This window comes from Thermochaetoides thermophila (genome assembly GCF_000221225.1).
Source record: "Thermochaetoides thermophila DSM 1495 unplaced genomic scaffold scf7180000011815, whole genome shotgun sequence".
NCBI classification, from domain to species: Eukaryota; Fungi; Ascomycota; class Sordariomycetes; order Sordariales; family Chaetomiaceae; genus Thermochaetoides; species Thermochaetoides thermophila.
Genome location: NW_006383031.1, coordinates 847,666 through 872,607, shown reverse-complemented (window position 1 = coordinate 872,607; position 24,942 = coordinate 847,666). Strand labels below are relative to the sequence as shown.

Below are 24,942 nucleotides of genomic sequence, written 5' to 3'. Positions count from 1 at the left end.
CGATGGACTGGCAATTTAATACGTCACCTACCGGTAGTGCACGCGCATCCCCGGGTGACGGTAGCAGCAACCACAGTACAATTTCAGACATAGTTCCCTACTTACCACAGCAAGCAACACATCAGCGAGATACATTCGATTCCCGCACCTTCAAAAATGGCATATTCGTCTGGTACAATCCTGAGCGAGCTATCGCCGACATTTGCTTCATCCATGGACTCTCAGGCAGTCGAGATTCGACATGGACACATAAAACAATAACACCATGCTAAAGGAGTTTCTCCCATAAGATGATGTATGTAAAAAGGCTCATCTTTTGACATCTGGCTACGATGCATATGTGGTTAAGTCTTCTGGGGCATCGAAAAACCATCTTGCTGATCACGCAAACAACCTTCTCGCTGATCTTTATAGAGTTTGAAGAAAGCATCCCGATCGTCCCTTGGCCGAAATGCTATAATATAAATCCATTCTAACTTCACTCAGGGGTATCATTTTCTTAAGCACCCCACATACAGGGACTGTTGCTGCTCAATTGGGAAAGTGGGCAGCGACTGCCCTTGGTTTGACGCCTGTTGTTTCGGTGAGCACATCACTACTTGATGTGCTTCAGACGGACAATGAAGTCCTTGAAGCTTTGCATGATGAGTCTTTCAACCTTATTCGGGGTATGCAGAAAGAGGGAAAGGAAATTTTGATTGTCTGTGCCTTTGAGAAGGTAAAAACAAAGGTAATGAAGTATGGTGGGGGTGGGTTCAAGGAGGTAGAAATTGTTGAAAAGTCAGCAGTAAGGTGTTTTGGCTTGGTTACTTGATCGAAGTTGAAGACATGGACCCTTTGCTGACCTTGGCTTTATACTTTATTCTATCTTTCGACCGGGTTCACCACTGAGGGTTGCTGGGTCGTGCCCACGACGTCGGCGGGCAAAAGCTACCTAAGTTGGACTAAATACAGGTAACGCCAGGAAAAAGCCGCATAGGTAAAACCGGCGTGGGCTAGAGGGAGTGTAGTGCACTATGTACAGGGGAAAGCTCTTGAAACCGGCCGGCTTTAGGTATGTGCCTGGTTGGGACCCACTTTGGGTCGTTAGGCTCGGAATCTAAATGATCAGCACTTTGGCCTTGGGGCGGGCTCGTGAGGGGAGCGAGGGAGGTATGGTAACAGGATAGGGTGCCCTGGGGCAGCGTCCCAGGCTTGCCCCCCGGAGTCCGAACTGTGAGGCCCTGACTAGTATTAAAGTCCAGCCAACTGCTCCATATGCTTAGTTCCGGCCAGCCACTCTGAGATGATAAAATTCTCTTCAGATGAGGACATTGGCTATATCCGTTTGCTCGACTATCTTCATGACATGATGCTCTCTTCTCAGGCATCCTACGGAGGAACATCTGGTCACATGCAAGCATCGTATGGCGAGATAAGTGGTATGTGAGATTGTTGTGAGGATCATGCGTGTCGAAGCTTCGTCAAAATTTAACCGTCGTCTTGCTCGTTCTAACTCTTTTCTGATGATCATCAATGCTGTATAGCCTTGATCGTCGCATCTGAAATGTTAGCAGCTTCATGTTGTAGACAGCTGATTGACGATAATTGTAGTTTAGATATTCTCCGCTCACTTGCTTTCCACGATATGGGTAGTAGTAGATACAATCACTTCAAGGTTGACGAATACCGCCCCACAGAAAATACCTGCACATAGCTTTTGGAACACCCTGAATACCAAAACTGGACTTCGAACCAAAGCTGCAGATTCCTATGGATACAGGGAAAACCTGGCTCTGGGAAGTCGACTCTCATGCACTTGCTGGTGGAGCATTTAAAGGCGAAGGCAAAACTTGACCAGTCCGTAGTTTGTTCCTTCTTCATCCATGGGCGTGGCTCAAACTCCAGAAGACGCCGATCGAGCTATACTGTTTCCTACTTCACCAAATTCTTGGAGAACTAAATATACAGACATCCTAAAGATTCGTTGCGGCATTGAACAAAATAAAGTCAATGGGCTCCATGGCGAACAGTAATTGGAGATGAGAGCGAGGAGAACTCGAAGAATACTGGAAAGAAGCTGTTTGCCAGGCACTACACAGACATAATATCTGGGTTATGCTAGATGATTTAGATAAATTAGAAGCCGATACAGACAATACCGACACTCCTCTCCAACAAAAGGAGGCAAATCCACAGGCAGCTATGAACTTAATCCACGCCACGGACAGGTTTCTCCTCAATATCAGTATGGAGGCAAAGGACTGTCATTTGAGATTCAAGCTGTGAATCTGCTTCGACGCTCGAGAATACTTTAATCTTCACCATTGCCTGCAAAATATGGCTCTGGTTGAAGCACATAGGTACAACAAGGGAGACATTGCAATGTACTCAAAGGCAAAGCTTGGGTCTACATTGAGAGACTAGATGATTCAGGTCCTTGTCAGCAAAGCTATTGGAGTTTTTATATGGGAACGTCTTGTGGCGCAGGAAATTTTGGACCGCACTCTAATGAGTCATGACAGCCCAGAAGCAATCTGGAACGACATTGACGAAATTCCTCGTGAGCTTACTGCCCTATATCGTTATATTCTTGAGAGAGCTAAGCAACAAAGCAAACACAGGTCTCTCAGGATGATATCTCGACTTTTTCATGCTATCCGACCGTTGAACATCTGGGAATTGCGCGATGCAATGACTATTGACTTCAGGTTTCGGTTCAGGGGGAAGAATAATCGTTTGGGATTTAGCTTGCGCATGACACCGTCTCACTACATCTTACCAACTGTTCAGGACTCATTATCAAGAGGTCATTGCTCATTTCATAGTTAGCAGGTAGTTTATCGTTGAAGTATGGTGTTGCACGTTTTTCGACACATGAGGGTTAAACAGTAAGTACACATTACAACAGTTCGTCCTGGTCAGGGCACGTCCCTGGGCAGTGGGGACTTGAAACGCTGAAATGCTGAGCCTGCGTGCTAAGCCCCTATACTTCATAGTTAACCCACATATATAGGAACCCTTATCAGGCGCTCTTTCTGTAATTTTGTTATTCGTAGCCTTCCCTAATGGCATTGTACATTTCAATTTGCATGATCAGAGTAGTGCTGTAAATGGAGTTATGTGATGTTTGGATACGGCTTTACGTTGGTAGGGCAGTAATAGGGTCATCGATACGCAGCAACCTTGTCATGGAGCCTAATGGTAAACACCCCAGGGTATCGTTAGCGGCCCCACCTTGAATTTTGGGTGCCAAATGCGCATCTGGCTTTCGGTGCACAACGCTTGGCTGCGGGCACACATGCAGGGTGAAAGAAAACGGTTGTTGTGCTGCTGCGTGTCTCTCGGCCTCGGCAAAACCATCTCGGCTCGAGTGACCGCCCTCACCTGACTCTGCCAGCGTGTGCAGGCTCCCAGCACCATCACCACGCTCCCGGCACGGCTGATGTGAGGGTTGGGAGCTGTGTTTTGCCTATTTTGAGATTGCTGCTGGCAAGGAAAATCCCCCCACGGCTTCATTCTTGCCCAAACACTTTTAGAGGCCTTGAATGCGCAGCTGACACGCACCGAGCTAAGGCTTGGGCGACGCGTCGTCGCAATCAACACTCTTAATCATCATGGCGGCGCGCGATCGACAACTGACCAGCCCACAGGGGCTCTCCCTCATCGGGAAGCTGAGGCTGCTGTTCAAGTTCCTATTCCTAGGTCTGTCTCAATCCTTCAAATCCCCCATCTCACCAAACAGTCGGACTAATGACAATCAACAGCACCCCCTCAACTCCTCCTCAACATCCTCCGCTGCTATACGCTCGCTCTCCGCCGCGGCATCTCCCTCCGTTTCTGGCTGAAATGTGCCTACTTCCGCCTCGGCTTCGGCCTGCTCTCCCCGCGCGAGCTCCAGTTCATCCAGCCGTCGACCGCGGCCATGTACCAGTCTTGGTTGCGTCGGGCGCAGAGTAAAGCCCTGGCTGCTAGCAGGAGTGGGAAGGATAGCGACGAGAAGAAGGCACAGGCTGTGTTTTTGGCTTCAAGATTGGCGGTTGATATTGAGATCCTGCCTGACGGGAAGAGTTCGCTTTTGTGGATTGGCGATCGCAAGAGGGCAAAGAAGTTTGTCTTGTTTTTTCATGGAGGCGGGTATGTCGTGCCCGCGATTAGGGGACACTTTGAGTGGTGTGCCAGGGCATACTTGCTATCATCGCAAAACGTGAAGTCGGGGGGGGCTGAGGAGGGGGAGGAGATTGCGGTTGCGTTCTTGCAATACGCTCTCTCCCCCGACGCGACGTATCCCATGCAACTGCAGCAAGCCGTGGATGCGTTGTTCCATATATTGAGGATGGGAACGTCTCCCATGAATTTAATTATCGGAGGCGACTCGGCAGGAGGGAATCTAGTGGCACAACTACTCAGCCATATCCTTCACCCACACCCCGAAGTCAAGGGCGTCACGATCCCCGAGCCGCTGGCCGGCGCATTTTTGGTTTCACCGTGGTTAAGCGCAAAGACGCATTGGTTCGGATACAAGAGGAACGGGGGAATCGATATGTTTGACAAGAACATGATCATCACACACGCGCCAGGAGTTTTGGGGGATGTTGCTAAATACGATGCTGAGATGGCGGCGGGCAAGGGATGGTCGTTCCCGATGGACTTACCCAATGTTGAGGGGTGGTTTGCTGGGCTCGAAACGGTGGTCAGGAATGTGTATATCACGGCGGGAGAGCAGGAGTGTTTCGTGGATCAGTGTGTCGGGTTTGCGGAGGCTGTGAAGCACGGGAATCCTGGGATGCCGGTTAGGTTGGAGGTGAGCAGGAATGAGGCTCATGACTGGATCTTGATGGAGGCTGAGCACGGTGTGGAAGGTGATGCTACCAAGAGGATGAAGGCCTGGATTAGGGAGGCGTTCTGGCCACAATCATCATCGTAGCGGGAAATGTTGTGTTGCTTGAAGCTGTACCTGTGGTGTCCCGTAAATAACATCTCAAGACCTTAAGAGGATCTAACGTAGTAACCGATTGATCTGCCGAGAGCTCATCCTCGAGTCATCTCAAAGCCAACATCAGATGCTTTTGCATCACCCCTTCCTCATGCCCTTCCCGCCGCTATGTCTCAGCGCTGTGCTTCAGTGGACCAACATGATTCAGTGCCCCCTGGGGCCCTGACCCATGCTCGCCCTCGGGACCGTCCCGTAGCCACCCCGCAGCCAAGAACGTGCTGGCCCCCTGTCTTGGCCCACCATTACGGCTTTTGAATCAACGATCACAAGGTACTCGTGGAGATGGTTGGGATGCAGCGTGCCAGCGTGCGGAGATCAACAAGGTCTCGCCCCAGCCTGCTCTGTGATCCACTCCGTCGATCTTCTTCAAGGGCTGGGAGCTCATGAGCTTCTAAAGCAGAGGGGCTGTCCAATTGCGGCGAGGGAAAGTGCCGACTATCTCTTGTTTCCTGCGTAACACTGTTGATTGTGCCTCGAAATACTTCCTGCTCCAAGACGCGCCATCGCAATGCGACCCCTAACCCCCGACGCATCGCCCGCCGCGGCGCCTCTCGCAGTTGACCTGCCTCCTTACACAGAGTTCCTCAATGAAACGCAATGGAAGGTCCTTATGGCCCTGATGGATGCCGTCATCCCGGCCATCCGCGTCCAAGACACGGCTCAGCAACAGCAGGGCAGCAGGATGCAAGATGACCTTTCAGCCCTGCACCTCTCCAGCGCAGAGTACTCCGATGCAGCATCTCAGCTCCGCAACGCGGTCACTCCACTTGACCCAACGGCCGAGCTCATCGAGGCCTACCTTGCCGAACGTCCTTCAGACAACCCCCTATTCGCCCAGCTCATGAAATGCATCCTGAGTAACATTCCTCCAAGCAAACAGCGTGAACTGAAGATCCTTCTTTCTGTCCTGAGGTAGGTCATCTCCCTTCAGCTCCTCAAACCGCAAACTGACATCTCAACCTCAGCACCCGTGCGGGTTCCCTAATCCTCACACATAGAGCGAGTCCCTTGCCATTGCTATCTATCCAAGACCGCACCAAAATCCTCCGCTCTTGGGCCACTTCTCCGCTATGGTCCATCCGCGCCCTCTTCAAGTCCATGACCACATTAGGCAAGCTTGCTTGGCTGCGGAGCACGCCTTATTTCGCTCCTCTTACCGGCTTTCCTCGTGTCCCGGCTGCTTGGGTAGCTGGCTCGAAGAGCTACCCCTACGAATTTCTCCAATTCAGCCCGGGACCGGATGTCAAGGCTCCAGTCGAAATCGCTACGGATGTGGTCATCGTCGGCTCGGGGTGTGGAGCTGGTGTGGTGGCGCATAAGCTTGCTACGGAGTTTGGAAAAGGGCTGAATGTGCTGGTTATCGAAAAAGGCTGGCATTTTGATGCATCCCATTTCCCTATGTCTCAAACAACCGGGTTGGCGAATCTCTTCGAGGCCGGCGGTGTAATTGAGTCTGACGACGGGAGCATCACCGTTACAGCAGGCGCCTGCTTCGGCGGCGGCGGTACCGTCAACTGGAGCGCGAGCCTACAGCCTCAAGACTTTGTCCGGAAGGAGTGGGCGCAAGAACGCAAGCTGGAGTTCTTCGAGACAGAAGACTTCCAGAAATGTCTGGATCGCGTGTGGAAGCATATGGGTGTGACGGGGGACAAGTTGACGCCCAGTCACGGAAACAAGGTCTTATTAGAGGGGGCCAAGAGGCTGGGCTACACCGCGAAGATCGTGCCGCAGAATTGTGGGGATAATGCCCATCATGATGGATATTGCACGCTGGGCTGCTGGAAGGGGGAGAAGAATGGGCCAGTGAATGGATGGTTCCCTGAGGCGGCTGAGCAGGGAGTGAAGTTCGTCGAGGGGATGAAAGTTGATAAGGTGTTGTTTGACGTGAAGAAGGGGAAGAGGGTAGCTGTGGGGGTTGAGGGTGTTTGGACGCCTAGGGGTGGTGCGGAGCAGGTGAAGGTGGTTGTGAAGTCTAAGAAGGTAGTTGTGAGCTGTGGTACGCTTTGGAGTCCGGTTGTGTTGATGAATAGCGGTTTGAAGGTGAGTTGGCCTGGGAAGAAGTTAGCGAGGTGAGTGATACTGACCGGAACAGAACCCACAAATCGGAAAGAACCTCTACTTGCATCCCACGAACTTCGTTATGGGCGTGTTCGATGAGAATGTTCAGCCATGGGAGGGTAAGTTGCCCCTTACCTCTGCTATCAATCCCTACTAACCATCATCTCTAGGCGGCTGTCTTACCTCTGTAGTCAGCGACTTTGACAACCTAGACGGCAAAGGCCACGGCGTCAAACTCGAAGCCATGTCCATGATGGCATGTTCCCCCGTTCTCCTTTCCTTCCGCCCGCAACAAACTAATCCTTTTGCTTAGCCCTCCTTCTGCCTCAGCTTCCTCCCCTGGACCACCGGCCAAAACTACAAACTCCATGCCGCCAAATACCCCCACCTCAACGCCTTCATCGCCATCTGCCGCGACCGTGATACAGGCCATATCTACCGAGATCCCGTCTCCGGCTGCCCGCGCATTGCCTACACCCCTTCCGACTTCGACCGCGCTCATAACCTGCGCGGCATCATCGAGCTCTCCCGCATCCTCTTCTCTTCTGGCGCACGTGAAATCGTCCCCGCTCTGCCAGGCCTCGAGCCTTTCGTCGTGTCGGCCGACAAGTCCGCGGATAAAACCAAAGATGACTTTGAAAAGTGGATTGCCAGACTGAAGCAGCATGGCAACAGACCCCCCAGTACACCGTTTGCGTCGGCCCATCAGATGGGGACATGTCGGATGAGTGCGCGAGAGAAGGATGGGGTTGTTGATCCAAGGGGAAGGGTTTGGGGAACAGAGGGACTGTATGTTGCTGATGCGAGTGTGTTCCCCAGTGCAAGTGGCGTGAATCCAATGATTACCGTTATGGCGATTGCAGAGCATATTGCCAGGGGGATTGTTGAAGATTTGAAGGGAGAGGGGATGCAGGCTAAGTTGTGAGTTTGGGGACTATTGTCGTTGCAAAGGTGGATGTGAGTAGTATTGGTCGATGGGGCTTGAATGATGGGATGGTATCCGAAAATATTGTAATGTAACGTCTGTCGTGATACCTTATTTAGCTTAATGGCAACTTTGCCTGTCTCTTTGTGTTGTATTGTTTAAGTTTGTTTCTCTCAGGAGCTGAAGTTGCTGCATAGATGACGCATTAACCATCGACTGCTCTGGAGAAGTTAGGCAGCCAATTTGTGAATAACCCTGACTATCGCACGGCATTGAGCCCTTTATGACATTCGTTTCTATGTACCATAGAGAAGTAAGTCCAGGAAACCCGATGTCAATATTCCCGTTGTACAGAGACTTGATGAACTTCAGCCCCAAACGATCCTCCAAACCGTTGAGCACTTTTGCAAGGCCGCAAAGCCATAGCAATGGGAAGAGTCGAGCAACTCAGAACATGATCAATGTAATGATGGTACCACAATGCCTGCCCAAACCCCATTCCAATCAAGTTGTCATCCCAAGTCCCATGAACTCCAATGCTATGTACGGCATGAACCCATGAAAAGCCATGAACCTGAGGAATACCATCAACCGGGAAAGCCACCCAGATCCCAACTAAGGACAAAACGAAAAGAGCTGAGCACAAGCAACCTCACCAAAGAGTGACCCATCCACACCCAATCGCAAAATCTGTCGAGATGACGAGCCATCACGTCAACAGCCTCACGACAGGCGCCGAAATCAACAACACGCGCAAAGACCATCGCCTTAATCTGGCCGCCCAGGAGCGCCGCTACAGCTTCGACGGCCGGAGGTCCACCACCTCAAACTCCAGGGACCTTGACTCGTAAACATGGCCATCAGGCTGACCAGCATTGAGATATATGTTGTCAATATTGTGTGTGTGGAATGTGTCGCTGTGCGCACAGTTCAGGATGTAATCCAGCCCGGGAGGGTGCGAAAGGCGGAAGATGCCCCAGCTTGGATGGTCAGCATCGTCGTAGATGGCTAACAAGGCGAAAGGGAGAACTTACTCATCATAACTCGGCGCGCAAACAATAGCGATGCTCTCAGGCATCATGACCTGATATCCTGAATGCGTGTGCAAGTCCCGCGAGCTCATGAAGCAAGTCTGCGTCGGATGGGTATGGATCCAACCAATCACGATAAGCTCATGCTCGTCACAGTAATCAAACAAGCTCTGCTCGTTGACCGTCTCGCACGTGTTGGGCGTGCACTCTTGCTCGGGGATCACCAGGTGTGAGATGAAGAGCGCGTTGTTAACGGTTGTACCACAGAGGATGCCACACATCTCCAGGTTCTTGCGGGTGTTCTCCGCGGCCATATCGAGGAAACGACGGCGCAAGGAGCTGGGTAGAAAGACAGGACGAAGGGGTTGACCGTTTTCGAGGTATGCGGCTGGTCTGAATGTCACTCTCTTGTTCTCAGCTGGTGGCGGAGCCAGTGCTTTTGGAGGAAGCGGTGGTGCCTCTTCGTCGTGAACAGAAGAACTGTATGGAGGGGGGCTCCCGAGCTCCAAGGGTGTTTTGTCAGGAGGAGGCGGGGGTGAGGCAAGAGGTTGTATTAGAGGGAGTTCCTTGGGCGGGCGAGGGGGAAGAGGCCTCGAGGCCTCTTCCCTCTGAGAAATTGATGGCTTCTCATATCGGACCGCGGAGCTCTTGCTGATCGCGGGGTAATTGTATGTGGTGGTTTGGTAAGAGTAGTGATCTATGAATGCCGCGGTATCGTGAGCCTGGTCCAATTGGCGCCGAGCTTCCTTCATTTGCTGACGCCAGTCATCATCATCCATGTAACGGCTGGCGTCTCTCTTCGCTTCTCCTCTGCTCAACAGCTCTTCTTGCCTCTCAAGCTGTACTCCTCGCTCTTCTTCTCTTCTCCTATCCAGTTCTTGCTTCCAGTCAGCCCAGTATCCCGCAACTCGACGCTGCCTGTCCTCGTCCCTATCTCGGCGGCGGCGCATTTCCCGTTTCGCCAGATCAACTGCCAAATCTTGATATGCCCCTGCATCTAAGACTTCTGCCTCAGAAGCATAACTCCATGCCAATGTGGGGTCATTGGCAGCATGACGCCCATATGTCGACGATATAGAGCCATAAAGGGAATGTCTGAGCGCAGCACGACGTTTGTCGGCAGATTGCTGATAACGCTTGTAGGTCTCGTTAAGCTCAGCGCGCAACCCTTCAAGAATGCTTAGAACTTTTTGTGTGCGCTTCAATAGCGGCTTATAAGCCGACCGGGATTCTGATCGTTTCGCCTCTGGATGGTCTGGTAGCCATTTCACGACAAGCGCGGAATACCGAAGCAAGCAAATGTAAGCCTGCGCGAGATCGCCATCTTGGAAATATGCCAGGCCCTGATCACGACGAAAATCAGACCAATGTTTTTCGAATATCAATGTCAGGCAGAAGACACAAGGGCACTAACCTCATGGTAAAGCCTGTTGGCAGCAGTCACCCAAAACCTGAACTCGACTTTCGGGTTCCAGTCGAACCGATGTGCTATTTCGTACAATTCCTGGGGGCTCTTTATTTCCTCCATGTTGATCGCAAAGCTGGATCTGTTCATCGTGGCATTTCCTCAGATAGCCCGACCAATACTAATGAGTAGATCGAGTAAAGGATCGGCTGACAAAAAGTCGATGGTTGAAAGCTGTAGGCCAATGGCGATGTTTAGATGCGAGCTCCGGCGATGGCGGAAAGCTGAAGCAGACAATGAATTGTTCGACTGCAATCAGAAATGGAGTTTGTGACTAGAGCTGAGCGCTAGGACGACTAGAAGGAACAGTTAGCTTAGCACTGAAATACAATGGTTTTCGCCAGACGTGAGACAAGTGTTGAACGAGAGTTGCGTTGCGTGAGCAGGCTGATGTCGCGTACTGGCACGAAAAGAGGGGACCTTACTGGCAGCTGCATCAATCACAACCCCGCTATCAACCCGTTATGGACCTCTCCATCTTCGGGGTTCGGGTTGGTGATACACGACTGAATCAACGCGGGGCCAGCATCGTCTGCCCTGGGGCCACATGCGGTCTTGGCATCTTGCACGGACCACAATCCAGAGCACAAGTGCCAAGAATTACAGCCTTGGCAAGCGGGAAGAGGCCAAGACGGCCAAGACGGATCATGGACGCCTGCATCGGTGTGCCGCGCACCGTGACAGCATTTACAGCAGCAACCGAGCACGCAGCGGTGGGACCATGCGCTGGACGAGATGCATTTTTTGGACTTTCTCATTTTCCCATCGTCTTTAAGTTCTGCAATGATGGCCAACCATCTGTCCGTTCGGGCCACGGGAGCCAACAAACAAGAGAAAAAAATAGCTCGATCGCTAAAAGTCACGCGCACTGTATGAGGTGCATGTTCTTGGGCACTGCGACGAAGTGGTTTACCCAGTCCGCGCGCTCTTTGCTCAACCCACCGTTGTCGGATCTTAAATCGAGAAGGCTGGATGGGAAAATTCACTGGCCAAATCTCGTTTGTTGATAACCCCCAGCCGCGATCCCACCTCCTGTGGTATGCACGCCGCAAGATATGGCACTTTCTCGGGGAAATAAAAGCCTTCGGGAGTTATCGGCATGGAAAATCCATCGCTTGCCCCCTCTTAATCACTATTTTGATGTGCTCGGTGTCCCAAACCATGCCCGCCCACCTGGTTTAGGCCCAGTTCTCGGTTCGTGCTCCCGGCTGTCAGTTCGTGAAGCGGTCAGCCTGACAAGGGTGGCATGGCCCATAAAATTCTAGCCCTTAGCTGAGGTAAGGGGGCCGAGTAATGGGCTTATAAGACAGCTGCTGGGCGCTGTATCACTCTTTCCTTCAGCTCTTCTCCTGCCTTCCAATACCCCATGCAATTCTGTCCCATTTTCTATCCATCCCATCCAACCACCCCAGCGACTCCATCAGACGGAAACCTTATCAACAAGAGTCCCCACAATGTCTACCCGCCCTGAGCTTGACAGCTTCAAGTGCCATGGTATGTGGTATCACGATAAGCAGTAGCTCCTTACGATGTTTGTAGATGTTTGTACGGGACATGCCTGACAGTTGTTTGAACTCCAACAGCCAGTGTTGAGGCAGCACTTGAGCCGCTAAGCATCGTTGACGGGCACCTCTCCATTCCCACAGAGACCTGTATTTTCACACTTCTGAGCGAATGCTACACTAAGATCCGTGATATCTTTGGCCTTAACGACCCTGAAAATGTGCTCGGCCAGCCGGATGCTCTCGATAGCATGTTGAAGGTTACCTTTGATACCTTCCATCGTTCTTTCGTCACCGAGAAGTCGACCCATGTGCTTGCCGACTTGGACGATCATGAAAAGTCCAGCTTGTATCTGCAGGCCGTTGCTGGCATGGTCTTGATCTTCCAACGTCTGAAGGCTGCCGGTCCCGAGCTCTCACAGCGTCTGTTCTCTCGGGAGCTTCAGCTATTTGCTGAGAGCGACCAGCGTGAGTCCGTTCTCGAGACAATCGACACAACCGATATTATCAACTCCTGCTTTGCCAAGCGAGCTGTGGTTGACTTCATCTCTGGGGTTATTGAGGGTCGCAAGAAGGAGCAGAAGACGGAAGACCAGTCTGTGAATGCTGCATGGGGCAAGAACCTTGGTGTCCCATGGGGCTTCACTGTTATGGCTCTCAATTAATGACAGTATGACACGGATGGAATTTGGTTTGTATTTTTAGAGGGATAATCTCCATTCCGGATAGAAGGGAAGCGTGGCGTTGGGGGTTGTATCGGTATTGCTTGGTAATCAACTTAGGTAATGGCTTAAGGCATTTCGAGTAGATGAAAGTGGGCACAACTCCATCATGTCGCTCTCTAGTGGTTCCGTCATGCCTTGACGGCTTGAGCTGCCGCTGCTTGCAAACCACTTTGCACCTGGATAATTTCCCCCTTCTTCTTTTCTACCTTGCCCTGCAGTTCCTTGATGAGAGTTTCTACCCGGTTGCTGTGGTTTTAGTGTTAGCGGCTTTTGACTAGGACTGAGATTAGATTCTTATATCAAACTCACATTTCCTTGTTAATAAAGTCTAGACGACCATTGACTGTGCTTTCTGCATCGGCCTTGTCTTGCTTGAGAAGAACAGGGCCGATCAATTTGTAGATGTTTTCTCCTTCCTTGAGCTTCGTGAACTCCTACAACATGGTCAGTATGAGTTCATGATCCCTGGCATCATACAAACATGCCTTCTGCACCCCGAGGTTCTCTTGCTTCTGTGCCTCGAGCTTTTGTCTTGACTGCAGAGCATCTTGGAGATCTTTGATATGTCAGCAAGTTTGGGTTGAGAGGGGCAGGACTCATCACACCTTGTTGGAGCTTGCTGAACTCCTCAGAGAGGGCTTGAAGGCGGGCCTGGATTTCAGCCATGGCACCCGTTTTTGATCAAATATTTGGCAACGTGAGACGATGGTTTCTGATGATAATTCACGAAGGGAGTAACAAATTCCCGCTAGTCTAGTTTCTGCACAGAGGTCAAAAGCACTTCAACCAGATGATGGTTGGCTCGCTGTTGGTAATTGAGCAGGACAGCAGCTTGAATGTGGATGCTCCTCGCTGTCGAGGGTTAATCTCAGATAGCGACTAGTATGCAAGCCCCATACATAACCCTAACACCAAATCCGCTCCCCGGTTGCCAAGCGGTCAAACAAGTGGCGCCAGCCCCGCGTTGTGGCTCTGCTTCCTGGTCGACGGCCTGCCCTGTGCCCAGACCGACGACCAGCGAACGGATGGGTGGCATTGTCCCCTTCTCAAAGTCAAGACAAACAATACCACTCTCCTCGCGCTGGGGCTGCTTCAATAGGCCCAGGCCTCAGACGCCGTTGTCCAATCGCTTCTATTCCATCATTGCCACACCTTGTCTACAACACGGAGAAAACCTCTGCATCTGTCTCTGATACCCCACCCCTAGTTGGTGACAGAAAACATCCGTCCAAGGGTCGAATCCGCCCATCCCACCCGACTGATACCAGTCAACCATACATCACCTGCTGCCCGCCATGTCCAACACAGACTTCCTCGACCGTGCGATCAAGCAGGTCCGCTTAGCAATCGACGCCGACAATGCCGCACAGTACGAGAAGGCCTACCAACTCTACTACCAAGCCCTCGAGCTGTTCATGCTCGCGCTCAAGTGGGAGAAGAACCCCAAATCCAAGGAGATGATCCGCGCCAAGACAAGCGAGTACATGGACCGGGCCGAGAAACTGAAAGCACATTTACAAGACATGGAGGCGAAACGAAAGAAACCGGGCATGGTCGGTGCTAACGGCACGACCACCGGAGGGACAGGGAAAGGAAAAGTTGCTGGCGAAGACGATGATGGTCTGGACGAGGACAGCAAAAAGCTGCGTAACGCCCTGGCTGGCGCTATCCTGCAGGAGAGGCCGAACGTCAGGTGGGACGACGTGGCTGGTCTTGACAGCGCAAAGGAGGCGCTCAAGGAGGCTGTCCTGCTTCCTATCAAGTTCCCGCACCTTTTTCACGGTAAGAGGCAGCCGTGGAGGGGTATCTTGCTCTACGGGCCGCCAGGAACGGGTAAGAGTTATCTTGCCAAGGCTGTGGCCACCGAGGCGAAGAGCACATTCTTCAGCATCAGCAGCTCAGATCTGGTAAGCAAGTGGATGGGTGAGAGCGAAAGGTAAGCCAGATATTACCTGCACATGCCCATTGGGTCATTGCTGATATAATCCCACCGCCAGGCTCGTAAAACAACTCTTTGCGATGGCTCGCGAAAACAAGCCCTCAATCATCTTCATCGACGAGATCGACGCCCTCTGCGGGCCACGTGGCGAAGGCGAGTCGGAAGCCTCGCGCCGCATCAAGACCGAGATGCTCGTGCAAATGGACGGCGTGGGCAAGGACAGCTCGGGCGTGCTAATCCTGGGTGCCACCAACATCCCGTGGCAACTCGACGCTGCCATTCGTCGACGGTTCCAGCGCCGAATACACATCGGCCTGCCCGATCTTGCTGCGCGTACCACCATGTTCAAGCTTGCCGTCGGCGACACCAGGACCGCCCTCAAGCCCGAAGACTTCCGTGAGCTGGCCCGCGCATCGGAGGGCTACTCCGGGTCGGATATCAGTATTGTTGTACAGGACGCGCTGATGCAGCCTGTGCGGAAAATCCAGCAGGCGACGCACTTCAAGAAGGTACTCTCTCACTAGTCCCGCTCTGTATGACCTCTTTTTTGGGCAAAGTTGCTGACCCCATGCCAGGTCGTCGTCGACGGCCAAGAGAAACTCACCCCCTGCTCTCCAGGCGACCCAGCCGCTATTGAGATGACATGGGAGCAGGTTGAGGCCGACCAGCTTCTCGAGCCTCTTGTTGAGAAGAGAGACTTCCTGCGGGCCATCAAGGCTAGCAGACCGACCGTGTCAGAAGAGGACCTTAAACGCAACGAAGAATGGACAAGAGAGTTCGGCAGCGAGGGCGCATAATTTCCTCAGTTCGTCTGTTTCGTTTCCATTTTGAAAGAGGTGGGCGCTTTGCCTCTGTGCCCTTCCCTTGGGCGTTGGGTTATGTGGACTGGACGGGTGCATAGAGTGCCTCTCTTACCTTTAAGGCGGGTGCTCGGCGTGTGGCGTTTGTTTTCCTTGCTTGCACATAGGAGATGCCAAGGCTCTCCTGCCGTAGCATGTATCATTGGGAGCCGGCCACTTCTGATTTCCTTATCGTAATTGATGATAAATGTATGCGAATTGAGACAACGACAATTATGCCCTCCGCTACTTACACAAGGCATTACAACTCCATTTTGGGTTCATCTCAATCACATACAATCACAGTTGGCCGAATCTAGTGATGAATTTTGCAGGCAGATACTACCTTGATTCCGACTTCCATGCCATCTGGTATGATACATCCCACTGGAAAATCAGGTGTGTTCAGACCAACAACCCGGTAACTCCATCTGCCAGACCCCGAACCCGCGCGAACTCCATGAAATAAGGAAAACAGAGACACATTAAAGCAAACAAATGACCACCAGAAAGAGAAAGCATTATGTTTAGGAACGTCGAGCACTTACTCGGCGATCTCAGACTTCCTCTTCTTCTTTTTCTTGTTTTCTCCAACATCGGCGTCCGCCATCTCGACATCCTCGCCGCCCAGGCTCTTCCTCTTCTTGTCCTTCTTTTTCTCTTCCTTATCCTCCTTCTTCTTCTCCTTCTTCTCTTTCTTCTCCTTCTTCTCCTTTTTATCCTTCTTCTCTTTAGCCGGGCTCTTGCTATCGATGTCCATCGCATCAACAGCAACAGGCAGGGTCTCCTCATCATCAGCCATGACCGCCTTGATGGCCTTCTCCATGGCCTCGCTGTTCTTCATGGGCTTAGTGCCCTTGGCGTACCACTCAAGACGCTGCTCAAGCTGCTGGCGCAAGACCTCACCGAAGTGACGAGTCGGTTTTTCAGAGAAGTTGTCGATACGGCTAGCAATAGAACACTTGTTGGCCAGATAGCGGGAGATGCGGCCCTTAACCTTAGGGCCGGCACGACCGATGAATGAGCTCTGGTAGAGGAGACCATACTTGGGAGTAGCACTCTTGGTCTTGAGGGCGCGGAAGAGGGCCTTCTCGGCACCGAGGATTTGGAGGGTGGAAGCCGGGTACTTGGCAAGATTGGTGAGAGAGCCAGCATGGGCGATCAGGCGGGCAGCGACCGGAGTGCCCAAAATGACTTGCAGGTTGGGGGCAACTTCACTCATCTTCTTGTCCAGAGACTCGGCAAGGATACGGCGGTAATCGGCCATGCTGGTGACGTTCGAAGCCAGATCCCTGACCATCTGGAGATCAACCTCGCTAATGTCCTGACCCATGGACACCTTAGCAGCCTGGATAATAGCAAGAGCCTTATCCTGATCTTGATTGAGCACGTTCGCGAGGTCATCAACACTCTCGTCAGTCAAGGACGACTTATTGCCGATAGCAAGAACAACCTTCGCATAGGTGATGTTGTCGGAAACGATGCGAATAAGCTCAGGGAAGTGCCAGCCGTACCACTCCCTCACTCGCATGGCACCCTGGTTGATCGACTTGTCGAGCGCATCAAGAGTAGCAATGCCTTGAATAATGTGGTTGTCGTTCTTGTGAACGCTGAACTTGACCTTAGCGCGAGAATAGGCGTGACCGAGACCGAGCTGCGCACGGCCAATGTCGCCCTCTTGGAGGCTCTTGTGCAGCTTATTGGCATGGGTGCGGATTCCGCGCAGCAGCGCCGCGACGACCTCAGAAGTATCGGCAGCCTCGCATTGAACACCGGGGAACGCAGCAGTAATTTCGCCAGCAAGTTTTTTGTCGGCAACGCCAAGCACGACCTTGCTCTTCTTTCCGCTGGTCTGGGGAAGGTTCATCTCAAGAGCACTCTTAAGATACTCGGGCATAATACCCTCAGAAATGAGGTTAATCGCTTCCAAACCCTGCGCGGCAGAGCTGGACAGAGCGAAATCGGTCAGTCGGCAATACAACAGACACGGCGCGCGCAACGCTCGACGAAAACTTACGTCCACGGATTGAAGCTGCGCAACTTGACCATCTTGCCAAACTTGTCGAGGGTCTTCATCGCATCCTTGACCTCAGGAAGCTCCAGACCGACAGTGTCGGCCTGGTGAACGACCTCGAAGAGCGAGAAGCCTACCGCGCTCTCGAAGAGCAAGAAGTTGACCACTACCATCTTGACCGAATAAGATCGCGGCTCGTTTTGATGACAGCAGGCACAGGTATGATGTCGTCGGATGCAATGGCGGCGTATTGACCCTGCGCAAAGCTGTCGTAAACGTTCAATGGGCCACTAATTCCGACGTTTGACAAATCTTGAGCTTCAATATTTTTCCCACCGCCGAAGTTTTGAAATTTTTTGGCAAGCTCACGCACGAGCCACCACGCGAAGTGGGGTTGATGAGCTTCTTGGCATAAACCGCCTTACTCTCAATGCATTATCGTACCTCGATATACCGATAAGGTGATCCTCGGAGGACAGATCTGTTGACATCAGAAGCCTTTGATAAATAGATTAACTTGTTCTATGTTCTTGATCCCAAGATCATAAATAAAAACCAGGGATCTCATCGAGACTAAATAGCTTAATTCCTTTCCACTTTTCTTTCCTGGTCGTCGTTTTTATCATTTATCATCTCTCTTGCAGCATTAACAGCCATGCCAGCGGAAGTACCTATCTGACGACAGATTATTGGGGTGAAAGTTCTGCCAGCCGGTAGCAGCTGCTCGATTCATGTCCAATAACTGTTCAGCGTTTGCCTTTGGCAGCACAAGAGCTGCTAGCACTTGGACACCTTGGACACCAAAAAATTGTGTGCACAGCATCTTCCCAAAGAATGCATGCCATGATCCGATCTGATAGGAAGCATGCAACCCAATTTGAAGTGTCGGCCCGCAGTTTCAGCCCTACTGCTCAGTTAACTGCATCAAAGTACTAGTATCATTGGACCAGGATTCAACAAGATGCCGACGGTGATCTGCTTTACAATGCTAAGACGTGGGTTGCCTTCATCAGCCGCATCTTTGATCAATCATTTGTGGTAAATATGGACGGTTGCTCTGCTTCTGTTTATCCCTTCATGTCACTTTTAAGCAGTCAATCATTGGTCTTGAACCGATGTTTGTCAAAGTTTGGCACAGCTGTCATCCTTCGGCTTTTGAATCACTGGGCCTTATGGAGTGCCTTGGAAGGCTGAGCTAACGAATCCTCGATGATACCCCCCTTCCCCCACCCGCGCAGTTTGTAGCATTTGCATCCTCGACAAGCCTGAGCCACCGCCATGTCGGCGACTCCCCGAAGACATTCGGGAAAAGACCAGTCTGATACCTTCAAGTGAAGCACCAACTTGACCCCGCATGACGACGTATTAAAAGCACTAGCATCTTCTAAGTGGGGCGAATTAAGCCGTTACGTCTACTGCCTTGATGAGCGAAGATGCCTTCCATCAGCCGGAAGAGGCAGCCAAGCAGCCCTTGAGCTCACAACTGGATGCCGTCCCTTAGGCACTCGATCTGACCAATCATCAACGCTCCACTACCAATTACACACCAAGTGCCCTGACACTTCCACACCTTGCTTGTAAGCCAGGCTGTGACAAGGGCAGTCAAGGTGTGGTCATGCGCAGCTGCGATGAACGTCTGCCCTACCGTATATCGTCCTCCAGGAACCATATAACAATTTCACAAAGAACCAAGCCGGGATGGCTGCATTGCTGCCTGCTTCTCCATATCGGATAACACTTCACCTCTGCAAATGTCCAGTGCCAGCCAACCTTTTCTGTTCTCCCCATTTTTCTCATGACGTCGGCTGTGTAACAGTGAAGGCAGCCTCATTCTTTAACATCATATGTTCTTATGGCCTGATGTCCTTCATTATGGCCACAGGTTCGTGATCTTCTCATCATCAGGTTCATCACACTGCCCCTGGCCACAATGAACCCGCACGGTTCTCAACAAGATATCAAAGCCCTAAAGGGCTCACCGGATGCTGTAGGGGTCAATCCTGATGTCAACAAGCATCACCAAACTGCAGAGGATGTTATGATTCCTCAGAAACAGACTCCTTCTCAGCTTCCCTTCCAGGGATCCGTTGAAGACAAAATCAACTCAGTCCAGGAAGACACCATCCGCAGTTCATGGCTTTCATTTGCCTCGAGCAATCGAAGTAGAGATTCGGCCGTTCCCAGCCTTTTCTCAGCAAGAGCATCTACTCTTTCTGCGGCAACCCGCTACTCAATCCACGATTCAGTTCTTGAGTCACCAATCCCAGCAAGTCCTCTAAATGAATTCGAGGAACCCTGCTTCGACCTCTGCCCTCGCTACTGGTGCACGTTTTGCGATGCCTCTTTTGACTCGAAGACCGATTGGAAGCTCCATGAGCTGGAGCTCCATGATCGCAAGGAGCAGTATCACTGCCGTTATTGCTCATCCATTTTCTCACGAGCAGGCCTGTTGGTCGAGCATGAAAGCGTCGTCCACTCCATCGAACAAAGGCCCAATATGGCTGAGTCAGTCAGGTACAGTTCCATTCGCAGTGCTTGGGGGTGCGGCTTCTGTGCAGCATTTATCTCCTCCAGAAACGATTACTTGGAGCATGTGGGTAGGCATTACGATGAGGGTAAAGGGAAGTCTGAATGGCAACACACTCGAGTCATAGAGGCCCTTCTTCATCAACCAAAGGTGCAGGAAGCTTGGACAGAGAAGGTAATGCAAGAAGAGAAGGCTCGAGGAGCAAAACTCAGGTTCTCCTGGGACCCAAACACGACTGGCCGATCACTCGATCACGAACCGCCCAAACTCCAGGACCTTCTCGAGTTCTTTTCCATGGGGAAACGATCAGCACTCGAGGTTGCTACTGCTGCATTTGATGCCGCCCGCATCCGAACGGAGACCAACGTCAGCACCCTTGTCAGCAAACTGTTCTTGAGAACTCTGGACCCGAAGCCTGCTCAGAGTCCTGATCAATCACCAAAGCTGGGACCATCAGCTATCGAACAGTCATTATCGCGTGAGGATTCGTCTCCAATGTCACCATTGCCTCCGCTGATGAGTTTCCCTTCTGGCCTGCGATCGAAGTCCGCAGAAGAGCTCTCCCCATTCAAGCCTACCTTTTTGGACCTCACAGCACTTTCCACATCGAAACGTGCAGCGCCAGACAAGCAAGATGTCATGGAGGGAAAGAAGTATATCCCTTCATCTACCCGGATGGAGAGTGGAGGATCATATGATCCCTTGCACCACTTGAGCTCTCATTTCTGTCAACTGCGCACCCTCCACCGCGTAGAGAGTGACCGGAACCTTGCCCTGTCGGATCACAGCCCGGCATCGGGAAGATCGTTCTCTGCGCGACAAGCGGCTCGTGATCTGGAGCCATCATGGCCGAAATCAGCAATCCGCGCTCCTCTTATCTCCATTCGAACTTCAAATGAGCATTCTGGTATCAGAATCACACGAGACATCAAAGGACTTAAGGAGACCCAACTGCACAATAATACTCTCTTAAAACCTGGGACGCCACCAGTCAGACCCCACGCTAGCTCAGACGCTCTGTCAACCTTCACATCCAGCAGCTCCTCTACACATTATTCTAGCCCGGATATGACAGCAGACGATAGCCTTTCTGAGCAAGGTTCTTGGCTGGAGTCAGATAGCGGCTCGGTAATCGCAGAAGAATGTGTAACACCCTTCTACCTCGCTGTCAATCGAGGAATGAGATCGCTGTGGGCTAGTTACAATTCGTATTGGGCTGCCATAATCCACCAATGTGCTGGAGAAAGGGGACACGGTTCTCCGCCATCGCGGGTTGTTGGTGGGCGAGTTCAAAAGTCGTCTTCCTCCTGGAGAGGAGCTGGAAAAGGCGGGCTCCGTCCAGCAGGCCGCTTGCCACGTGACGATGATGATGAGGAGGAGGAGGATGATGAGGGTTACCGCCCTCCATTATCACTCGCAAGGCCCAACCCAAGTGGTACAAAGAGGTTTGCATGCCCATTTCGGAAGCATGATCCACAAACCTACAATATTCGTGATCATGAGGTGTGCGCCATCAGGTCATGGACCACAATATCCAGGTTAAAAGAGCACTTGTACCGGAGACACTATACGATTCACTGCCAGAGATGCAAGCAAACGTTCGACGATTCCAAAGAGTTGGCTGACCACGAAAGGGCAGTCATCAAATGCGAAGTCAACGACCTGGCCCATCCGGGAGACATCACAACAGACCAAGAGAAGAAGCTCAAGTCCAGGAAGCACACCTCCAGAAAGCAGTCAGATGAGGATAAGTGGAGAGATATCTACCAGCTCCTTTTTCCCAACGAGGAAGTGCCGTCACCCTGTAAGTACCCTTGTTGAGCTCTAAACACTCCCCCGAAGTTTTGTGATTTCGTATGTGCTGAATAAGCACTAGACCCAGAGGTAGCCGAAGATGTCGCTCCGATTCTGACTGAGGAGGATCGTTGCCGTCTTACCTTTCAGCACTTCCTCCTGACAGAAATGCCGCGTATTTTCACCCGAGCGGCGGAAGAGTTGGCTGGCCGACATATGCAGCCACAAGATGCTATCCCCATGGAGTCGATATCCAAGCTTCTCCAGGACTCGCTGAGGAGAGCCTTCAAAGCCTGGGAGGACAGAGGAAACAATGTCCCTACGGCCGATGCGACTGCTGTGTCACAATGCTTCCTGCCAGACACGCCAGTTACAACGGCGTCGTATACCTTGGCACCACCATTAGATACACACCAGGCCATCCCGTACCCCGCAGTCTCGAATGGCAGCTTCCTACAGCTCAACAATAGGGCAGAGCTTGGCCTGATAGAAACTATATCAGGATCAAGTCCAGATGGTCCTGCGTTTACTGCGACAACTGGCTGCTTCATCACGCCCCCTTCCGATGACCTGAACGCATTTGCCCCGGACTACAATACCTTGGGCAGACTGCCGTGGGAAGCCAACTTTGGCCTGACTGGCACCAGTGTTGCTGGCTTCCATGCTGGACTCACTGGGGTGAGCTCGAGCGTGGAATCGCAGTACTGGAGCTTCCGTGGGACTTCAGGCCTGTGATCGCTTGACTGTTTCCCATGTCACTTGGACTTCTTCCTCTTGGTTTACTTATAACTTCCATCGTATCCCCTCTTCTGATCGTGCATTGTTTTACTCTTCCTGTCTTCCCCCCACCCATCCCCCCTTATGTGATATATTGCATAATGACATTGATAAACGGAATTAACATCCAAGGTGCATATGACTGATATGATATCTTTCTAAAAGATTGTGTGGTAAATTGGAGGCTTCCATAGACTGCTGATACATAGGAATAATTAGAAAACACTAGGTATTCACCGAAATTGCATTTGCCGATTCTAGGGCATGTTATTGTGAGATAACCTAGACACAGATGCTCCGTGTTCGCTTTAGCATTTAGGGAACAAGCCGACTAAGTGATACTTCTTCGATTAGATGCTCATCATCATTACCAAAAATTCAAAGAAGAGGCGCCTCAAAAATACAAACAAGGAATGACAAGAATTCAGACCTTCCAAGCTCCCCGTCCCAGCTTCCATCTCTGGTGACCTGTTCCTCTCAGTTCCCCTTCATGTCATGACCCATGACCACAACCATGATCATGCTCCATCCAAATAGTTCTCTCCATCCGTCTCTCTCACATCCAATTAGTTCGCAACGCAGTATGGAATACCATGCAGATATGCGCAGTGCGAGCCAGCAGGGCACGTCCCGACAAACCGCGAAATATGCGTCACATCGCAGACCTGGATGGCGCCCCAGCCCAAGCAATCATAGCGGCCGGGGGTAGGGCACCAGCTGCCAGGCCACCAGCCGCCGCTGCTGCCACTACCGCCGTGGTGGCCTGGGTCGCGCGAGTCGATAGTCTTGGGCTTGGTCGTGCAGAAGGGCAGCTCGTAGCCGTTCTGCGCCAGGTTGGTGCACTCCGTGCCCTGCGGGCAGTCGCCCACGAGTTCCCACTTGTTGGTGACATTGCAGATCTCAATACCGGTGTTGGGGGTCGTGCAGCGGTAGGTGCCGAACGTGCAAGTTTCGCCGCCGCCGTTGCGGGCGGAGATGTCAGCGTTGTTGTTGGGATTATGAGGGGCCGCGAGGGCGGTGATAGCCAGGGCGAGGAGGGCGGTGAAGAACTTCATTTTCAGTTGGTTGAGTGTGAAAATGGAATGCTGATGAGAAGTGTTTGGGTATCGGTTGGGTGTTGTAGATGAGAGTCAAGAAGCTTTGTGTGACTGCTCTGCTGATGTTGTAATTCTGGGTTGTGATAGCAACAGAGAAGAGGACTGGATCGAAAGGAGGTCTTGGGATTCTTATACACAAAACTCCTCAGTCATGTCTTCCTCAAGTCCACACACTACCGAGTCAACGGTGGATGCCAAAGATGGATCACCAGCCCAGATACCCAACTCCGACATCATACTGCAGCCCTGCCACACAACCTTTTGCCAACATAGTGAGATGCTGGATTGTCAGCAATGGTAAGAATCGAGCCGGATGCGTGGAGTTAGAGCTGCATGCCAACCAAGACGAGCTCAATACGAGCCAAGCCAGTTGTCACGGTCAATAGCTCGAGCAGCCAAGTATGATCACCATATTTCAAATGTGGCAATCCGAGCTAGGAGAGACAGAGACCCAGTGGCTGGCCATCCAATGGGCTGTGAAGACGTCGATATTGAGACTCGGGATGTAAAGTCGATTTCTAAAGTCCATTGGCTGGATTTGCCATTCTGTACGTAATAGGCCAACGGCGGTCAGTCACTTAGCCTGCAGCGCCATCGCCGCCAACTCTGCGACTACACATCGGCGATTCGGCGAAGGCAAAAATTAGAGACAAAGAATCGATCGAGCAACGGCTGATGACGAGACGGGAGAGTCAACAAGTCGAAGTTTGACAACAGATTTGGCAGCAAAGGGCTTCAAGGCCCAGTGTTTGCTGGGCATAGCCATGATCCTTCGTCAACTGAGCAACTCGCAAGTCATAGGCCGACACGAGCGCCGAAGCGGCCGATCTCAGCCCAACGCCCTAACATGCTTTCTGCTCAACGGCTGAACGAGACTTCCCCTCTTCCAGTCTTCCTGACTACGCACCACGCCTCTCTCTTCTCTTGAAGTCATCATCAGCCCACAGCCTTCGTCCGAAGTTCAAAATCCTGAAAACGTGGATCAAATACGAATGGCAAGCTTTAGCCCAGTGGGGACTTTCTCTATTTTTGGTACGCGCTAAAGATCTCTTGGCTCCTCGTGCCGACCCATCCGGCGAGCCAACCCCACAATGTCTGCCTCGCCATCATTGGTCAAGATGATCCACGGCCACGGAATATTTCCACCGTCGGCGGCGTCTTGGCTTGGCTGGGGCGGGGCTTGGAAGACGTCACTGCTCGCAGCGGCGATGATCGAGAGTCAGGATCGATCAACGTTTATCAGGCGGTGACAGCCGTTCGACTAAACTTGTCAA

The 24,942-nt window shown here is 51.8% G+C and overlaps 9 protein-coding genes across 9 annotated transcripts; 5 read left to right on the top strand and 4 right to left on the bottom strand.

Moving 5' to 3' along the window:
• Positions 1–3,596: 3,596 nt before the first annotated feature.
• Positions 3,597–4,906, top strand: CTHT_0018570 (uncharacterized protein; the record flags this gene model as incomplete). The annotated part of the gene is made up of 2 exons (XM_006692289.1): positions 3,597–3,684; positions 3,747–4,906. 2 exons carry the CDS (start codon positions 3,597–3,599, stop codon positions 4,904–4,906), a joined length of 1,248 nt encoding a protein of 415 aa, XP_006692352.1.
• A 577-nt stretch (positions 4,907–5,483) lies between these two features.
• On the top strand, positions 5,484–8,809 carry CTHT_0018560 (uncharacterized protein; the record flags this gene model as incomplete). The annotated part of the gene is made up of 6 exons (XM_006692288.1): positions 5,484–5,887; positions 5,941–7,015; positions 7,068–7,152; positions 7,204–7,279; positions 7,364–7,954; positions 8,680–8,809. 6 exons carry the CDS (start codon positions 5,484–5,486, stop codon positions 8,807–8,809), a joined length of 2,361 nt encoding a protein of 786 aa, XP_006692351.1.
• A 179-nt stretch (positions 8,810–8,988) lies between these two features.
• Positions 8,989–10,517, bottom strand: CTHT_0018550 (uncharacterized protein; the record flags this gene model as incomplete). The annotated part of the gene is made up of 2 exons (XM_006692287.1): positions 8,989–10,332; positions 10,404–10,517. The coding sequence occupies 2 exons, from the start codon at positions 10,515–10,517 to the stop codon at positions 8,989–8,991; spliced, it is 1,458 nt and encodes a 485-aa protein (XP_006692350.1).
• Positions 10,518–11,908: 1,391 nt separating this feature from the next.
• CTHT_0018540 (uncharacterized protein) lies at positions 11,909–12,621 on the top strand (the record flags this gene model as incomplete). Its single annotated transcript, XM_006692286.1, has 2 exons — positions 11,909–11,948; positions 12,038–12,621. The coding sequence occupies 2 exons, from the start codon at positions 11,909–11,911 to the stop codon at positions 12,619–12,621; spliced, it is 624 nt and encodes a 207-aa protein (XP_006692349.1).
• A 188-nt stretch (positions 12,622–12,809) lies between these two features.
• On the bottom strand, positions 12,810–13,347 carry CTHT_0018530 (uncharacterized protein; the record flags this gene model as incomplete). The annotated part of the gene is made up of 4 exons (XM_006692285.1): positions 12,810–12,927; positions 12,991–13,115; positions 13,176–13,228; positions 13,287–13,347. The coding sequence occupies 4 exons, from the start codon at positions 13,345–13,347 to the stop codon at positions 12,810–12,812; spliced, it is 357 nt and encodes a 118-aa protein (XP_006692348.1).
• A 629-nt stretch (positions 13,348–13,976) lies between these two features.
• On the top strand, positions 13,977–15,417 carry CTHT_0018520 (uncharacterized protein; the record flags this gene model as incomplete). The annotated part of the gene is made up of 3 exons (XM_006692284.1): positions 13,977–14,617; positions 14,679–15,129; positions 15,196–15,417. 3 exons carry the CDS (start codon positions 13,977–13,979, stop codon positions 15,415–15,417), a joined length of 1,314 nt encoding a protein of 437 aa, XP_006692347.1.
• Positions 15,418–16,003: 586 nt separating this feature from the next.
• CTHT_0018510 (putative nucleolar protein) lies at positions 16,004–17,646 on the bottom strand (the record flags this gene model as incomplete). Its single annotated transcript, XM_006692283.1, has 2 exons — positions 16,004–17,405; positions 17,477–17,646. 2 exons carry the CDS (start codon positions 17,644–17,646, stop codon positions 16,004–16,006), a joined length of 1,572 nt encoding a protein of 523 aa, XP_006692346.1.
• Positions 17,647–19,403: 1,757 nt separating this feature from the next.
• Positions 19,404–22,529, top strand: CTHT_0018500 (zinc finger domain-containing protein; the record flags this gene model as incomplete). Its single annotated transcript, XM_006692282.1, has 2 exons — positions 19,404–21,804; positions 21,877–22,529. 2 exons carry the CDS (start codon positions 19,404–19,406, stop codon positions 22,527–22,529), a joined length of 3,054 nt encoding a protein of 1,017 aa, XP_006692345.1.
• A 608-nt stretch (positions 22,530–23,137) lies between these two features.
• On the bottom strand, positions 23,138–23,626 carry CTHT_0018490 (uncharacterized protein; the record flags this gene model as incomplete). Its single annotated transcript, XM_006692281.1, has 1 exon — positions 23,138–23,626. One exon carries the CDS (start codon positions 23,624–23,626, stop codon positions 23,138–23,140), a length of 489 nt encoding a protein of 162 aa, XP_006692344.1.
• Between the last annotated feature and the right edge of the window lie 1,316 nt (positions 23,627–24,942).